This window comes from Rhea americana, unplaced genomic scaffold (genome assembly GCF_003343005.1).
Source record: "Rhea americana isolate MKP2758 unplaced genomic scaffold, rheAme1 scaffold_33, whole genome shotgun sequence".
Lineage (NCBI taxonomy): Eukaryota > Metazoa > Chordata > Aves > Rheiformes > Rheidae > Rhea > Rhea americana.
The window spans coordinates 1846289-1862022 of record NW_028186457.1 but is presented as its reverse complement, the minus strand read 5'-3'; the positions used below and the strand labels follow the sequence as shown (position 1 = coordinate 1862022).

The 15734-nt window shown below is 35.6% G+C and overlaps 1 protein-coding gene across 3 annotated transcripts in view; it reads left to right on the top strand.

Annotated features, from left to right (window-relative positions):
- The window catches only part of XRCC5 (X-ray repair cross complementing 5), a 51295-nt gene that overhangs the window by 16009 nt on the left and 19552 nt on the right, over positions 1–15734 (top strand). For all 3 annotated transcript variants that reach the window (XM_085310975.1, XM_085310976.1, XM_085310974.1), the window contains 6 exons: positions 797–909; positions 3574–3636; positions 4182–4319; positions 5428–5518; positions 6698–6831; positions 11581–11777. In XM_085310975.1, the coding sequence (XP_085167101.1) occupies positions 797–909; positions 3574–3636; positions 4182–4319; positions 5428–5518; positions 6698–6831; positions 11581–11777 (736 nt within the window). The remainder of the gene's footprint in view (positions 1–796; positions 910–3573; positions 3637–4181; positions 4320–5427; positions 5519–6697; positions 6832–11580; positions 11778–15734) is intronic.

The following is a 15734-nucleotide window of genomic DNA, read 5'->3' as shown; positions in this document are numbered from 1 at the left end:
GTTGGTGAATGATTGATACTAGTAAAAAGAAGTGGTGAACAGTTCAAAGTTGACCAACGAGACCAAAGATTTTTCTGTCAAGGATGTGATGCTCAATGTAATTAAAGAGCTGCTTACTTCTGCTTCTCTCCTGGTGTTATAATCCTTAGTCTGTAACAGTATAATGAAGTGTGATGTTACAGGGAAGATACTGTAACTTGAGGTGGGGAAATAAGCAGGTGCAACAGATCATACCTCTGAGAAACTATCAAGTTCCTATTCTGTGAAAGTATCCCTGTGATGTAAGGCAAGGGAAGTGAAATACAGAAATGTGTAAGAGGTCAGCRGTACCACTTCTGCATACAAGAGCATTTTAGTTTTCCATTGTATGTGAAGAGGTATCTCACTCACGTTGCTGGCATATTTTGTTCTTTGAATCCCTTGTGGTGTCATTTCCTGTACATGATTTGTGGTAGGTTTGTGTTGGATTTTTCTGTTAGTTTGCAGGGAGTGTTGTAGTCCATTTACTTAAGTTTAATCTGTGAATGTACCTTTGGGTAAGGTGCTCTGTTCCCTTATTTTCTTTCCTGCTATCTGCAAGAGTAACTGTTGCATAAAATGATGTTCGAAGAGTGCAACTGTTACAAAATGTGTCTATGGGATGTGTGGGTTTTTTTGTTAACAGAGAAAGTAATTTGATAAGCGTGTGTAGAGCGTAGCTGTGGGGCATGCATGCATTGTTAAAATATTCAGAGAGCTAATTTCAGTGTTAGAATTGTAGGCCCATATGCTTACCAGATGCTCTTCTGTTCTCCAGGATTTCGCTATGGCAGTGATATAGTTCCTTTTTCCAAAGTAGATGAAGAGCAAATGAAATACAAAACTGAGGCAAAATGTTTTTCTGTTTTGGGATTCAGCAGATCCTGTCAGGTATGGTACTGAACTGAACTCATGCTCAACTTACTGGGTAGTTGCAGACAACTGATTTCAGTTTAACTTCACTAGAATCCTGGCGCTGCACTGAGTTCCAGTGGTTAGCAATGAGGCATCTGCCATCAGGGATGATTTTTACTTGCAGATTCTAGTAGGTATAAATACTGTATACTCTTGTGATGAAGAAAAGTTCATAAATATGTCTCTTGGCCCCTTGATTAAAATGGAGCCACTGATCTCAGATCTCCACAAAGTGGCTGCAGATGTACTATCATTTCATCTCAGTAACTCAAATAGTGACACGAGATTTGCAGCTAAAGATGGTCAATCTTTTGTTCAGATTGCRCAGAAACCTTGTTGGGCTTCGTCCAGCCATGTTTGTGTGCTCTTTTCATCTTCTAGCAGAAGAAACCCATCAACATTAAAGAAAGCCTGAGAACTAATTGCGTTCGTCCTCATTTCCATAAGGACTATTATATAAACAGTGGCTTTCTTCTGATTTCTACTATGACAAAAATTAAATATAGCAAAAAGTTCAGAGTGTAGATGAAAGCAAAATCATTCAAAAACGCCATATTTCAACAGATGCTTAGTGTTTTTGARCACATACACTTTAATTTTGGCACCCTTTTACCTGGAATTTGAAAGAAACTTTTAAAACTATTTTAATAAAAGCAACCCAATACAAGGTGATTTCCTGCTGGAAAGCTGGGAATTAAACATTAAGAAAACCTAATGCAGAGGCCTAACAACCCTTTCTTCAAGTGGGGTATATGAGGAGGAGGTACAGGAATGTGAGTGCCAGTAATTGCTAGAAATGTTAAGCTGCTTTGTATGTCCGAACCTATGGTTTCAGTGGGACATACTGCAATTTTTCCACATCTTACTAGCCTGCAGCTGAGTATTACTGTCTTCATCTCATTCTGCAAGATGTATTTCATCATGTGCTGTATGCTGTTACACTGGAGGCTGGCCTCTTATTTCAACTTGAAGTCTGACCTTCATTGAAATAAGAAACAGTCGAAAGGAAAACGGATGAGAGGCATCACGGTCCTGTAGGTGAGCAGCCTTCAGAGATATTTTTTCCACCACTGCCAGATATTATGGTGATAATGTGTTCAAACTGCATAAATTTAGGAGTACTTTTAATCTGCGTAAATATCCCTTAAAGAATTAACAAATTGTTTGCAATGTAAAATCTTTGCAGTGTAGCAAACATTGTTGTTTTTGGTATTTTTGTGATGTATGTCATCTATCTCTTGATTTCATAATAAAAATTACATCTTAAATAATGTGTGCTCCAGTCCTATAAGTAGGAGTGTGAACAAATATGTCCAATAGTAGTTGTGTAGATCGTGATAGAATGAAATTATACAGGTGTGTTTACAGGGTTAAAACTATATTGTAAAGGTAATGGTATCTGTAAGTTTTCCACTACAACTAGAATTTTCCAGACCCATACTTTCCTTATGTTTTGGAGTCATAATCCTAACACTATTCAAATGTATATTTTATATTAAATTGTTTCTTGTTAAAAAAAAAAAAAAAACAAAAAACCTTGGAGAAAAGATAATTTATTATTAACTAGAGAAACTGGAGCAGCTCCAAATACATAATTAAAGAAGGAGTAGAACCACCTCATATTATTATTCTCAGTTATTCACATCCCTCAGGAAAGAAGATCAGAGGCCACTTAAACTTTGATTTTTAATTTATAAGCAATGCCATGTAAATCAAGAAATAATACTTGAAATTATTATAAAGGAACTGTTTTTAACAAATAAAAAAAGGTACAGTGAAACATGTATCTAGATATTTATACTATACTGAACATAAAAATGCCAGAGTTCTTTTAAGACACATCAATAAAAAATAATTGCAGTTACAATAATCATAATCTGAGTTCAAGAATCATACTATAATCCATGAAACAGATCTGCTCTGGTGTAAGTTGTCACCGATTTCAGCAGCGTTATCGTAATGTACACTATCTCCAAGCTACCTGGAGTTTCTTTATTGAGTGTCATGTGAAGAGATTTTCTTTAACAAAGAAAAATCAGTATTTGTTTTGCTTTTACTGTGATGTTCTAACTAATGTTCATAATAATGTGCAGAGTCTCTATGACAGGTGTTTTGCAGTTGCTGTGTTTCTCTTCGGTGTGTCTCAGCCTCTAGCTCCAACTATTCCAGGAAGGCCCCTTAATGAACATTTTTTCTTTTTTCTTTTTTTTTTTTTTTTATGGACAGCATAAACTTTGCTAACAGAAGTGTTCCTTTGCCAGCACAGTTGTGTATACTCAGGTTGCTCTTGAAATAGCTTTCTTAACTGAAAAAAGTTACATCCCATTTGGCACATCTTTGCTGGCAAAATTTAGGTGACTTTCCAGGCTGACTTTGAATTACTGCAGTGTTACTCAGACTGGTAACAACTGCGATTAGCATTGTCTCTCGCTCCTTCCCATCAATATGACTGAATATCTAGATTGTACGATAAATTCAGGCATGAAAAATATGCAAGACTTGCACTTCTGTGCACAGGAATTGCATTCTGCAGCTTTTTCACATGAGTAATATCTTGATTGTTTCATAATTAAATTGGTCCAGTTACATTAATGACACTTGGCTTAGATCAAGCTAACATGTGACCATTTAAATCTGTAGATYCGGAGGCAGTACTACATGGGCAACCAGGTTCTGAAGGTCTTTGCAGCAAAAGATGATGAGGTAAGGCGAAGAAATGTTTTAATACTGAAGGTATTTTGCCATAGAACAGAAAAAAAAATAGTAGCTGTGCTCGAGACGGTTCTTTCAGTGTTAACAAAACAGAAGTATTTTTAATACAACTTAGAAGTCTTGATCCATTTCCCATCAAGGTCAAAAGGAGTTGGATCAGACTCCAGATGAGTACCACATCTCATGAATAGTGAGAATCTGGTAAATATGTATGTGCAAGGCTATAGAGAAATTAAATTGATACTTACATCCATTCTCACACAGAACAGCAGTTTGCTGTGCCAGTATGATATTTAAAATAATTCAGAGGTCTATTCTAAGTATTAAAAGTAAATATTTCACAGCAGAGTTCTGTTATATCCAAACAAATGGTCGAACTTGCCACCTTTCTCTCTGTCTTACAGTATTTCTAAGACCTCTTCATGCTCAGTACAAATTTACTGTGAAAGGTGTATTTCAACAGGCTTTATTGAAAACTTGTATGATTTTACAGACCTTTCTTTCCCCGCCYCCCTTTTCTTCTTCCCCTCCCCTAGAGTGCTGCAGTTGCTTTTTCTGCCCTTATCCATGCATTGGTTGAGTTGAAAGTAGTCGCCATAGTGCGTTATGCTTATGATAGAAGATGTAACCCGCAGATTGGCGTAGCCTTTCCATATATTAAGGATGCATATGAGGTAAGATTTCACTCTTACCATTCTTTAGAGACCTTCCTTTACTGATGCTGTACAAATACGAATTAATAAATGATTGCAGTTGAACCATATGAATATGCAGAGTGGTAGAATAGCAGAAGAAATCTTTTTTTTTTTTTTTTCTTTGAGTGATTCTACAAAATAATAACAATTCAGAACAAGGAGGTAATAAATAGTTTGAAGTAAATTCCACAGAAAAAAAAATATGGAAAAATAATGCAATATATTTGTGTTAGTATCTTCTATGTTAAAGATTTAAATAATAATTTTTATTCCAATAAGATAGTAATAATTTCATTTTGTTATCCTGGAGCTTTTAAGCTTTTTTCTTTCTTTTTTTTTTTTTTTTTAATAAAAAAGGCTTCAAAAGACTTTTCTTTTTAAGGAAAGTTCAGTGCACAACAGAATCATATCTGAAATAAAATTTTTTAAATTTTCTGGGAGGTCCAAAAGCAACACAGTATTTCAGAATTTATGCAGCATATGTTTCCACTGATCTTACTTGTAAGAGACTATTCAGAGAGCTAAATATGTATAACATGGCTAAGCAATGACTAAGGTGGGGGCGGACATAACAGTCTTCAGACTTCTGAAGGGTATAAACATAAAGGATGGAAAGGAATTATTTAGGGTGATATGAACTGGAGGAGGTATTAGAATAAAGAAAAAAATTAGGCTGGGAATGTCAAAAAACAACTTTTGACTTTGAAACACAGTATGCTGTGATTAAAACCTCCCAGAGCTCCATTGGATGGGATATTTAAAACTTGGCTGGATGGAACTTTACACAGGAAAACACCAAGAAAAATGCATTGGATAACCTGAGAGATCTATATTCCACCAGTACAAACGTGAACAGTTTAGCCATTGCTGCATTTTAAAATAGTCCTTTGTTCTATTTTGTTTAAAACTATGTTACTCTGTAAATATTTTGTTTGATTATTTTGATAAATAGTATTAGATCATCTGATTTTTTKGGGGGGGATATATTATGTTGTTGTGGTGAGGCACTTTTAGAATACTTTAGATTTTTCACTTTAGTCTTGATTTTTTCTTTATAGATGTCTCTTTTTCCCTTCATTTCATTTAGTGTCTCATCTATGTGCAACTACCCTACATGGAAGACTTAAGACAGTATATGTTTTCCTCCTTGAAAAACAACAAAAAATATATTCCTACAGGTAAGAGAGTCCCTTCCTGGGCACCTGGATGAAGTAATGTACCCCTTTTTCTTTAAGACACTCTAAAATAGAATATTTGGCTTTCCAGTGAAAACASAAGCTTTGTGGTTATTTTGGCTTAGAAAAAACAGCCCTTTGCAAATATGTTCTGGTGATGTCATCAAGTGTAAAGCCGATATGAAAACTTCAGCARTTTAGTTGCAGACTGAACAGATTTCAGATTTGCAGACAGTCTTTTAAAACGGTTTCATTGAATGAATTCTGGCTTGGGTTCTGTAATTATTAGTCTCATAAGGTCTCTCTGATAGAGATCTGAGATTTAGTCCTTCATAACCCTTGCTCTTTGAATGCATTTGTAAGACTAACTCGCTGTAGCTTATGATGGGATCTACAATATACAGCTAGCTATCTAGAATTAGAATAGACACATCACCTCCATTCATGCAAAGCGGATTCAGCAGTTGCTTGCAGTTACTGTTAATGTAACATCGAGAGGTGAAGGCTGTCCTGTATTTCTATCTCATTTGGAGAGCCACAGAACATACAGGCACACAAGCTTGACTCCAAGAATTTTTCATAGCGATAAGCATAAATGGATGTAGTTTGAAGACCATTGCCCCTTCTTTARTGTGATGATCCTTTGAATGGGCATATGCTGGTCAGAATATATAAAGGATGTTTGGTTTTTTCTAGATCAGATTCTGGTTTCTTGCCCATAACCAGCAGTTTGAGAACAGMTCTAACAACCTGTCTTACCAAAGCAATAATCAACTATCATGAACTGAGTTATTTTACAACCATAACTTTTAAAAGTTGTATTACTTAGTTTTTAAAACCAGCTGTTCTCTTTATTTTCCAAGTGTTCTATAAACCTTCTGTTGCAGATAAAAACATTTGAAAAAGAAGAAAAATGGAAGCAAAAAGGCAGCAATAATTGAGATCTAAAAAAAAAAAAAAAAAAAAAAACTATAACTTTACATTGTAGTTCTTAAACAAAACAATTTTATTACTGTGTCCATTATCCGTATTTGTTGTTGGCATGTCTGTAACTGCATTGGCATTTAATGCCTTTGTTAAAATTTCACATTCTGAAGTGAATCTTCATTTGTAAATTGTTTCAAGATGCACATCCATCTGCAAATGTATTTAATCTCTTTTTGTATATAATTGCTGTCTCAGAGGGTCAGCTATCTGCAATTGACTCATTGATTGATTCTATGAATTTGGTTTATGAAGATGATGATGGAGAAAGTTTTGAGGATCTGTTTAAGCCTAGCAAAATCCCAAACCCTCATTTTCAGAGATTGTACCAGGTGAGATGATGAACTATATGTCATATTTTAAAAACTTCTCTCATGTTAAAAATTCTCATCTTTCTATCTTTCTCCAGTTATCATTGGAATGTGAAGAGTATAATATAAATTCTTTAACATACATGTATCATGTAGCCACTGGTTTCTGTATTATTCCTGACATAAGCTTTATTCTTAACATTTCTGGCTCCTAAGAAGCAGGAAGAATTACACCTGTGCTGAGATGTCTGCCAGAGCATTGCTGAAGTTCACTAGCAGACAGAAGTAAGAGCTTGTCTGGGTACCTCAACACTGTGTTGCAATGACCATGATGCAGGCATAGACATAGGCTTCAGCTTTTGGGCAAAGAAAGAAACTGACTGAAATTTGGGGAAAATCAAGTTTCTCATTCTCTGTCCTTAGCGTATCTTGAGCACAGTCACGGCTGCATCTAACGGTAGCTCCAAAACAGATCAGTCTAGGGTAAACTTGGTTGGTAATAGTGGTTAATACTGGTTAATAGTGTTAACATTTAATGTGTTCCATTTGGATGTCTGAATTGATGTGTTTTACAGGCAAATGGAACAGTTCACACTTCTTGCACTTATGCTGTCTGCATTTTGATTTACATTGCTTTTGCATCATAAAAATCTTTCTTTGTATTCTGAGGATGAGAGACTTGATTATGCATTGGAATTCAAGTGTTCAAAAAAAAWGACACAGCAAATTCAAAAATAAAGACGATTACAATACAATTTTTGCAGCTGCAAAAATTATGTTGTATACAATATCATGGACAGAAATTGAGTGTGTGACTCCGCTCTGAAAATTGACCAAAAGTGGCATTACAGGATCTGTGTTTATCAAGTCTAAATTCCAAATGAAATTATTTCACTTTACAGATAGAGTGATTTTTAAATTAAGAAAACTCACCTTAGATTCCARAAGTCCAGTGTCTCTCTCTCTTCATTGAATTATCAGAAATAGCAAAGGATCTGAAGGTCAGATTTTGGTTTCAGGAACACAAGTAAGCCCAGGGTCTTCAAACCTTACTTTGATTGACACCTGAAGTACTAAATGTTCCCTTTAAATTCTTCCAGTCTTATTGACAAGACAGTGTGTAACCAAATGCAAGATTTGCTCAGCAGAAGATTTTGCTGGGGAAAAGCTTAAAATGGATTGACATCCGCATGGCTCATATGTTAGGAAGGATTGTCAAGCTTGAATATTAGAAAACAAACATGGTTTTACTTAAAAGTGAAACACASAGGAGGTAGAATTTCTCTGTTACATTGCTAGCTACATTAAAAAAAATTTTTTTTGGGTTCATTGGATGTCACCTATTAATGAAAGATTTTTCTTTAGGTGCAACATTTGTCTTTTGAAACAGAATGATGGCATTGTCCCAACAGTTGAGTTAGAAGTTGCTGTTAGAAGACAGTAATGTCTTAACTCGCTAATTTTCTTAGAGGATAATAGGACTTTTAAGGGTGAATGCTACTGATAGAAAATGTTTATTTATTATTTCAATTTATTAAATAGTATGCAGTTCTGTCCATACTTCTTGCTTTTTATAAAACCCTAAATTAGGTCCTCTTAGCACTTTCTTTTACCCTCACATAGCCTTTACTTTTATTTTTGGTTATAATACTACTATTAATCCATATAAATTACAGAAAGATTGTTCTTTAATTTCCTGCTTATATATTTCAAATTCTTAATACTTCATTTTTTAAACTTATTTGGTGCTACAAAAACAAACTTTAAATTTTCAAAGGAACCAGTACATTGATTAGGTACTGGCTTGGCAAAACAACTCTGAGGAAAAGATGAATTCTCCCTCTATTTCGTTGTTCTGTTGCCTCATGAAGATACTTGGAATGATAAGCATCAAGAGTCAGAATTTAAACAGAAACATCAAGCTAAATTGTCTCTCTGAAAGTAGTGGTAGGCATCAGGAAATGACAGAGTGGGTGGAAAGGAGTTGCTAATGCTTGCTGGGGTGGGAAAATGAGGAATATCCTAATCCAGAGTTTCAGCTTCTTTTTTCCTTGCTTCCAGAAAAACCTAAACTAACTTCCATGTTTTTCATRGTGGCAAACTTGCTTCCAGCTTCATTGTTAAAGTTGTTTCTCTTCTATACAGGAATGTGAAGCCCGTAAGACATTTGGAAATGGAATGGAATACATTTTATTTGATATCCAGACAAATAAGTTGTGCAACCCTGACTATTCTGTACTAAGACAGACCTGAGGGGAAGTTATAGGGAAGGTGGCCTGCAGCATTGCATAATTCATGGGATCCAGCTGCAGAATCCACATCTAAATATGCTATAATGGCTGTTGCTAGGCCACATGTAAATGACCCTTGAGGACTGAGCTTGTTCGTAAATGRTTAGAGTGTACAGTGATAGTGGGATATAATTTCAAAAAGAGGGACAGGAGGTAGCCCGCAGAAGTCTGCAAAGGTTTTTAGTATCAAGTAATCTCATCTTCAGCTGGATGCAGTGGATCCGTTGGAAGGTCGTTTTAAACTCGGCACAAACTACTTTGAACTCTACTGTGCCTGTGTCGAGATTCAATTCAAAYGTGTTTACACTATTTACCTAGTTTCTGGGTGGTTAAACTGGGTTGTCCAAGCCCATTCCATAATCCATGAAAAAGAAACCTTGGAAAAATGAGTTATCCTGCTTACCTTAGACATCAGAAATACAAGACAGTTGTGATTGTATGAGTAGATGACTGCTTTAGACTGGATGTTTAATTTTTAGACAGCTGAATATACCTCTCGTGTTCTATGGCTTTAAATACTAGCTGATTCCTGTAGGCTTTATAGAATTGTTAGGATATGTTTTTCAGAATGTGTGTTCCTATATGCTGTATAGAAGGGAATGAGGTGAGATTCTTTCTTGCAGTTACTCCTGTAATAGCGTTTGTTTGATTGCTCATTATTATATGTAATTAGTTATGTGTAAAAGCCTATTTCGCTTGCATCCCCTGACCAGTATCTTCAYGTGGTCCCTCTTCCTGCCACTCAAACCTGTTAACATTCTTAGGCTAGAAACTAAGTATATTGTGCTGGCTTCTCCCTGCACTGCCTGTTGCTGGTGACATGCACGAATAGGACAACTAAACTGGAAGCCAGAGACAGCGTGGGTTGTCATGCTGTCTGGTGAAAGTGGAAGGGGTTCTTGCTGGAAGAAAGAGGAAGAAAGGTTAAAAGGGGCTGACTGGGATTAAAAACTTCAGATTAAGTCTGTTCACTTTATATCCATTTATCTACCACCTTAGGTTTCAGAGATCATCTTCTACTCTGAAAAACAGGAATAAGTGCAGGCTGTGGCTACTTTTCATTCTGTTCAACTATTGCAGCTACACACTTAACAACTAGATAAAAAAGCCTTAAAAAATGCAGTCACAACAGGGGACTTGTTTTTTACTTTGTGAGTTTAATTCAATCTCTTAATGCTATTTGAATATATATATTTTTCTATATCACAAGAGCCATTACTGCAGCTTCCAGGAACATTTTTACTTTCTTTCAAAATAATTACGCCTTAAACCATTACAAGTGTTTACAAATCAGTAGCCTTGTATGACCGCCTCCTTGTGAAAGTATGTGCTAATATGGATTGGAATCTTAATGGCAGCATGAAAGCATGTCAGTATTGATGTGTAGCATATGGTCTGGATTTTCTTTATTGGCAGCTCTTCAGCATGAATAGAGTTGGATTTTTTTGTTTGCTTTGTTTTTCTTTTTTAAAATTAAGGTCATGTCTGACAGCCAACAGGGGAGCAGATCTAGCCTGCTTTCCTGGTGTACTGAGTAGTTACTTACCTCCACACTGTCTGATTCACATGGTACAGTGGGCTTGGAAAAATTATTCTCTGGTGTACAGCATGTGTGTCTGTGTGTGTCCATGACTGTGAACATATAAATGTATATACTTGTATATAGAGTATATATAATATGTACACAGACRGATATTCCACTGCTATCCTGCACTGCATAGCATTTGAAAGATACCCTCTTTGTTTTTAAAACTCCCACTGGAATTTCTTTAGCCAGCCTCGTTAACCTGCTTGCTCTTCTGCTGTTCAGCTCCTGACTTATYGCTTTGGTGAAAGAGCCTTCTTCTCTATAGCTCTTGCCATCTGCTCCAGCTTTCGTGTGCATCTGTGAGTTCCCTCCATTCCCTCTTCTTTTCAAAGCTCATCTGCGAATCTACCTATTCTGTGCCTCACCTGTGCACATTTAATTTCTCTCTTGCCACTTGCTCTTAAACTGGTGATAATTTCTCTTGTTAGGCATACAAAGAAGAAATATTTTCTTTGAAGAACAGTGAACTGTTCCAATAACTGGAATACAAAGTTAAGTTGACTAATTGTGATCTCAGTCTCCACTATGTAATTGTATTTTGTAAGAGGACTGCATTTTAGAGGTAAAATGAAGTTTAAATAGCTGAATACTTGGAAACAACTATTTCATTCCTTGTGTTTTTCATAATTTTCTTAGAGCTTGTTACAGTGAGCATAGGTGCAGCCATTTTTCATCCATCTTCTTGTTTAATGTCTTTATTAATCTCCTTAAACAGCTGATCGTATGACTTTCAATCCACTTGGGAGCTGGAATATTGCAGCAATCTGAATATAGTTTCTCTTTTAATCTGGAAGATGTTTTGAATATAGCACGTGAAGTCAAATACACAAGCATATTACATTAAAAGCATATAACCTGCAAGTCTGTCTTTGCTTAAACTATTTCTTACAGTGCTTGCAGCATAAGGCTTTTTACCCCAATGAACCATTGCCGCCAATTGAACCGCACCTTTTAGAGATGCTGGAGATGCCCTCTGTGGTGAAAGAAAAATGCCAGGCTCCTCTTGAAAAAATAAAAGCACTCTTTCCMCTCAAGGATGTTGGCAAGAAAAAAGAAGACAAGACTGCTCAAGACATGTTCAAAGACTAGTAAGTTGAAGATGTATAATGGATTTTTTTAAAAAAAACTTTTAACATTTCAGATTGTTCTTGTTGAATGTAGCAGGCTCAGAATCTTTTGGACATAAAATCAGTGAGTTACATACTTAAAAAGTACTGAAAGTACTGAAAGGTTGTGGTACCACATTTTGGAATATTGTGAATAATGGTCTTCCAGCTGCAGTGGGGCAAGTTACACTAATATCCACTCTGCAGCTCCTTCAGGTCTGTATTTGTGGTCATAGAAGCACAGAATCCGTCAGGTTGGAACRGCGTCCAGGAGGTCTCTTGTTCAACCTGCTGCCAAAAGTAGAGCCAGCTATGAGATCTAAATAGGTAACTTGRGGCTTTATCCAGTCTGATCTTGAAAACATCCAAGGATGGAGACTACAGAACTTCTCTGTGCTAACTGTTGCAGTGCTTGACTACCTAATGATTAAAAGTTTTGTCCTCCTGCTAGTTATAAAATAGTTTGAATAACAAAGGGTCTTATTCAATTTAGAATAAATRCTATAGAGCTCTAAACTAACGTGAAGATTAGTCTTCCATTTCAGCATGCTCTATTTTGGTTGTTCTATAGCTTTTGTTTTGAATGCCAACTCAAAAGGAAAGCAGCTTCGTTTGTAGAATATTATGTACTGTGCAATAATGTGGATGTTTTGAAAAAACAAGCTGTTACAGACTCTTCCTAGARCATCTATTCTCTCAACATTTTTAAGTTAAAAAAAATCTGCTTATATTACATATGCTGTGTTTACATTATTTGTGCTGCAAATTTGAAGAATAAATGTTTAATTGGTACTGTATTTTACTCCGCAGCCAAGTTGCTTGAGCAAGTTTTGCTCAAGCAAAATCTGTTTCTTGGAGCTTAATTTATTGGATAGCTGTAATAGAACTAGTTGATTCCCTGGAGTGTTGGAGCGTTCTGAGTTAACTCCTCCTTTCCTTTTGTCCTCTTCAGTTCATTCCTTTCATCAGTAGGAACAATGTCTTTGAGCCACTTCTAGGCCCTGCTTAGCTGAGCTGTCATATATACTTTACTTTTGGTTGACTAGAGCCTCCTCAGCATGTTATTTTGGGGAAGACCTGATTTAGGACTTCTCATGCCACTGCTCTGGGATAATGATTGAGTGAAAAATACTTTACTGGATGCAGATTGAGAAATACCTGCTTTTTGTTTTTTCACTATATTGTGTGCCTGGCTTGTCTTGGTGTACCTGTGATTTCATACTGATTATATTCTGTTGTCCTTGCTCTGTGCCGCAGTTGTTCTTTGTGTGCCTGTGTGTCTCTATAGGTATATATAATTTTTAGAAAAATGATGCTATATGACCAGTTCAAAAAAACACTAAAACTTGGGGTCAAGCAAGCTAGGGAGCAAATGTAAACAAAAAAAAAGTTACACATTATTGATGGTTGCTTAAAAACACCTTACCCCAAGGGCTTCAGGGTGGCAACCAAGAAGGAAGGCTAATTTGGTTTAAAAATTGGTTTGCTTTACAGGGGAAGTAGAAACAGTTATAAAAATAACTGAGCTAGAAAGTAATGTGGGGCAGGGAAATAGTCTGGAAAAAAAATAGGATTTTAGGAGAAAGGGTACAAAGCTTCAACTGTGTGAAGAAAAATTAATGGTATTATGATTTTAAAGAMGTATAAATGAAAGGAACCTGGTTTTGGTGTAGTAATGGATTAATGAATTAAAATAGTGCTGTCAGCACTGCAGCAGAATTGTTGACTATGTATTTCTGCTCTGTGTTTAGGAAAAACTTAGGCAGTTAAATCATTTGAAGAAAAATTGCATCACTACCACAGTGATTAAGAGTGTTAATAGCAGATAATGTTCAACTTACTAAAATATCAGTTCTAGAGAATTTGTACTAAAGTATTTTGAAGAAGCTAACTAGAAGTTTTCTTGATTGTTTTCTTAAAATAAATTTCTTACCGTTTCTGTCTTTTCATCATTTGATGTCTCCCATCATGATATTGACCCTGATGCTTTTCTGCTTAATTTTTAAGATCAAATGGGACGATGGCAGCATAACTGCACTYATGATATCCTAGTAGGTTTGAATATTCAATATTAATTTGTTTCACTTTTACTATGCGCTGTGTAGTAGGAAAAAAAAAAAAAAAAAACAGTAGAACAGAAAGCATTTTATTTTTTCCTTTTTAAGTTAGCTTTGGTGATGTTATCTCCTCCAGTTTTTCAGTATATGAGAGGCTTCTATATAAATGTAGAAGTAGGTGTATTAAATTAATCTTGTATGTATATTTTATTAATTTTTCTCAAATAGGAGTTGTACATTTCACATTTTAAAAATACTGATAATCAGTGTATTACATGCATTACCATAACAAATTGTAAATGTTAGATCCTTGTTTGGTATAAGTAGGTATGGATTCATTAGTTTCTGCTGCACCTCACTGATTAATGGTGACTACAGATTTGGTCCTAGGAAGTTAAATGCGATACTRTTACTTATACCTTCCTCCTTTGCCCAGTCACAAAACATTGTGAATCAGTAAAAGTAGTGCTGGAAGAAAAAAGAAATTCAAGATAYTACAAGAAACTGCAAAACAGCTTTTAAAGAGAAAATTCTAAAAGGAGAATTTTGRCTATGAATCGTACCTTTTATCGAACTGTGTCAACACATACTTGACCTCTAGTTTAAGCAAAAGTTCTAAACTCTCTGGTATTAGATAAGTTTCAGTTTCTCCATTTTACAAACAAGGATATCAGCTGTCCAAAACAATCAAGCAACCTGCCCTAAGTCAGCCAGAAGGTCAGCAGAACTGGGAATGGCGCAAGGTATCTTAATACTTTTCCTGATACATAACCAAAGTCTTTGCTTCTCCTAGAGTGATAAGTAAGGTTATGTCAGATGACAGGAGTTGCTGAGAAGGGGTTTAATCTCGGTAGTGACAAAATTAAGTAGAAGAACAAAGATGACTGCTGAAACAAAGTGGGAGAGACATTGTGTCTAAAGGAGGGGAGGAGTAAGCTATACAAAGTAAAAAGGAAGATGATTTCTTGTAGTACAAACGGAAATAAAATTTCTTTCTAATAGTGGWTCTATAACATACTGTACAATTTTTAAAATGAGTTCCAACCTTGAAATATGCAAAACAGCACCTAATCCAGGATGTCTTTTTGGCCCTATTTGCATTTGCTTTTCTTCACTGCAGTAGCAGAACGTTTAAGAATAACCTTTTCTTCTGTTTTAAATTTCTGTGAACACTAGTTTACAAATGCTGCAGTTTACATCACTCGGTAGCTTTCAGTCATTCTTAGAGTGAAATCGATTCCTTTGTGTCAATAGCCTGTCACATTAAGCAACTCAGAACACAATGTCTTTGACTTTTTTCCTCTATTGTGTTTAGCTTGATCTTTTCTTTCTTTCTTTCTTCTTTCCCCCTTCTGTTGCCAAGACATGCTCTGAAGTTTGACATATTAGATATTCCAGTTTGGTTCTTGGTTTGGAATCTGCAGCTAGGTTTATGTTAACTGTGAGGGCAAAGCTAAGAGGTAACTTAAACCAAAGTGGAAATTTGTAAAGCTCTTGTGTACCCATGAAGAATAGTAGAGTGGCACATCTCTGTGTAAACAGATAAGTGATAGCTATCAATTCCAGGAACTAGCAGATAAATCTTGAAGAACAAGTTGATATCTTACTTAAAAAAATATGTTTTCGTTACCCGTTTCATGTTTAAAAGGAATCTGATGAGAATATCAAATACCAGGAATATACAGTAAAATAGTAAGATTAGCACAATGTGCAGCTTCCAAATAATGTGACTGGAGATGGTCTCTATTCTGAATGGTGGAAAAGAGGGTTTTGAGTAAGTTTACTCCTGAAATAAGCATGAATAATTTCATACCTTCAACAAAAGATACTCTTGCTTTATGCTAAGATAAAATTTGATCTCTGTTTCTGCTATTTGCTTTGT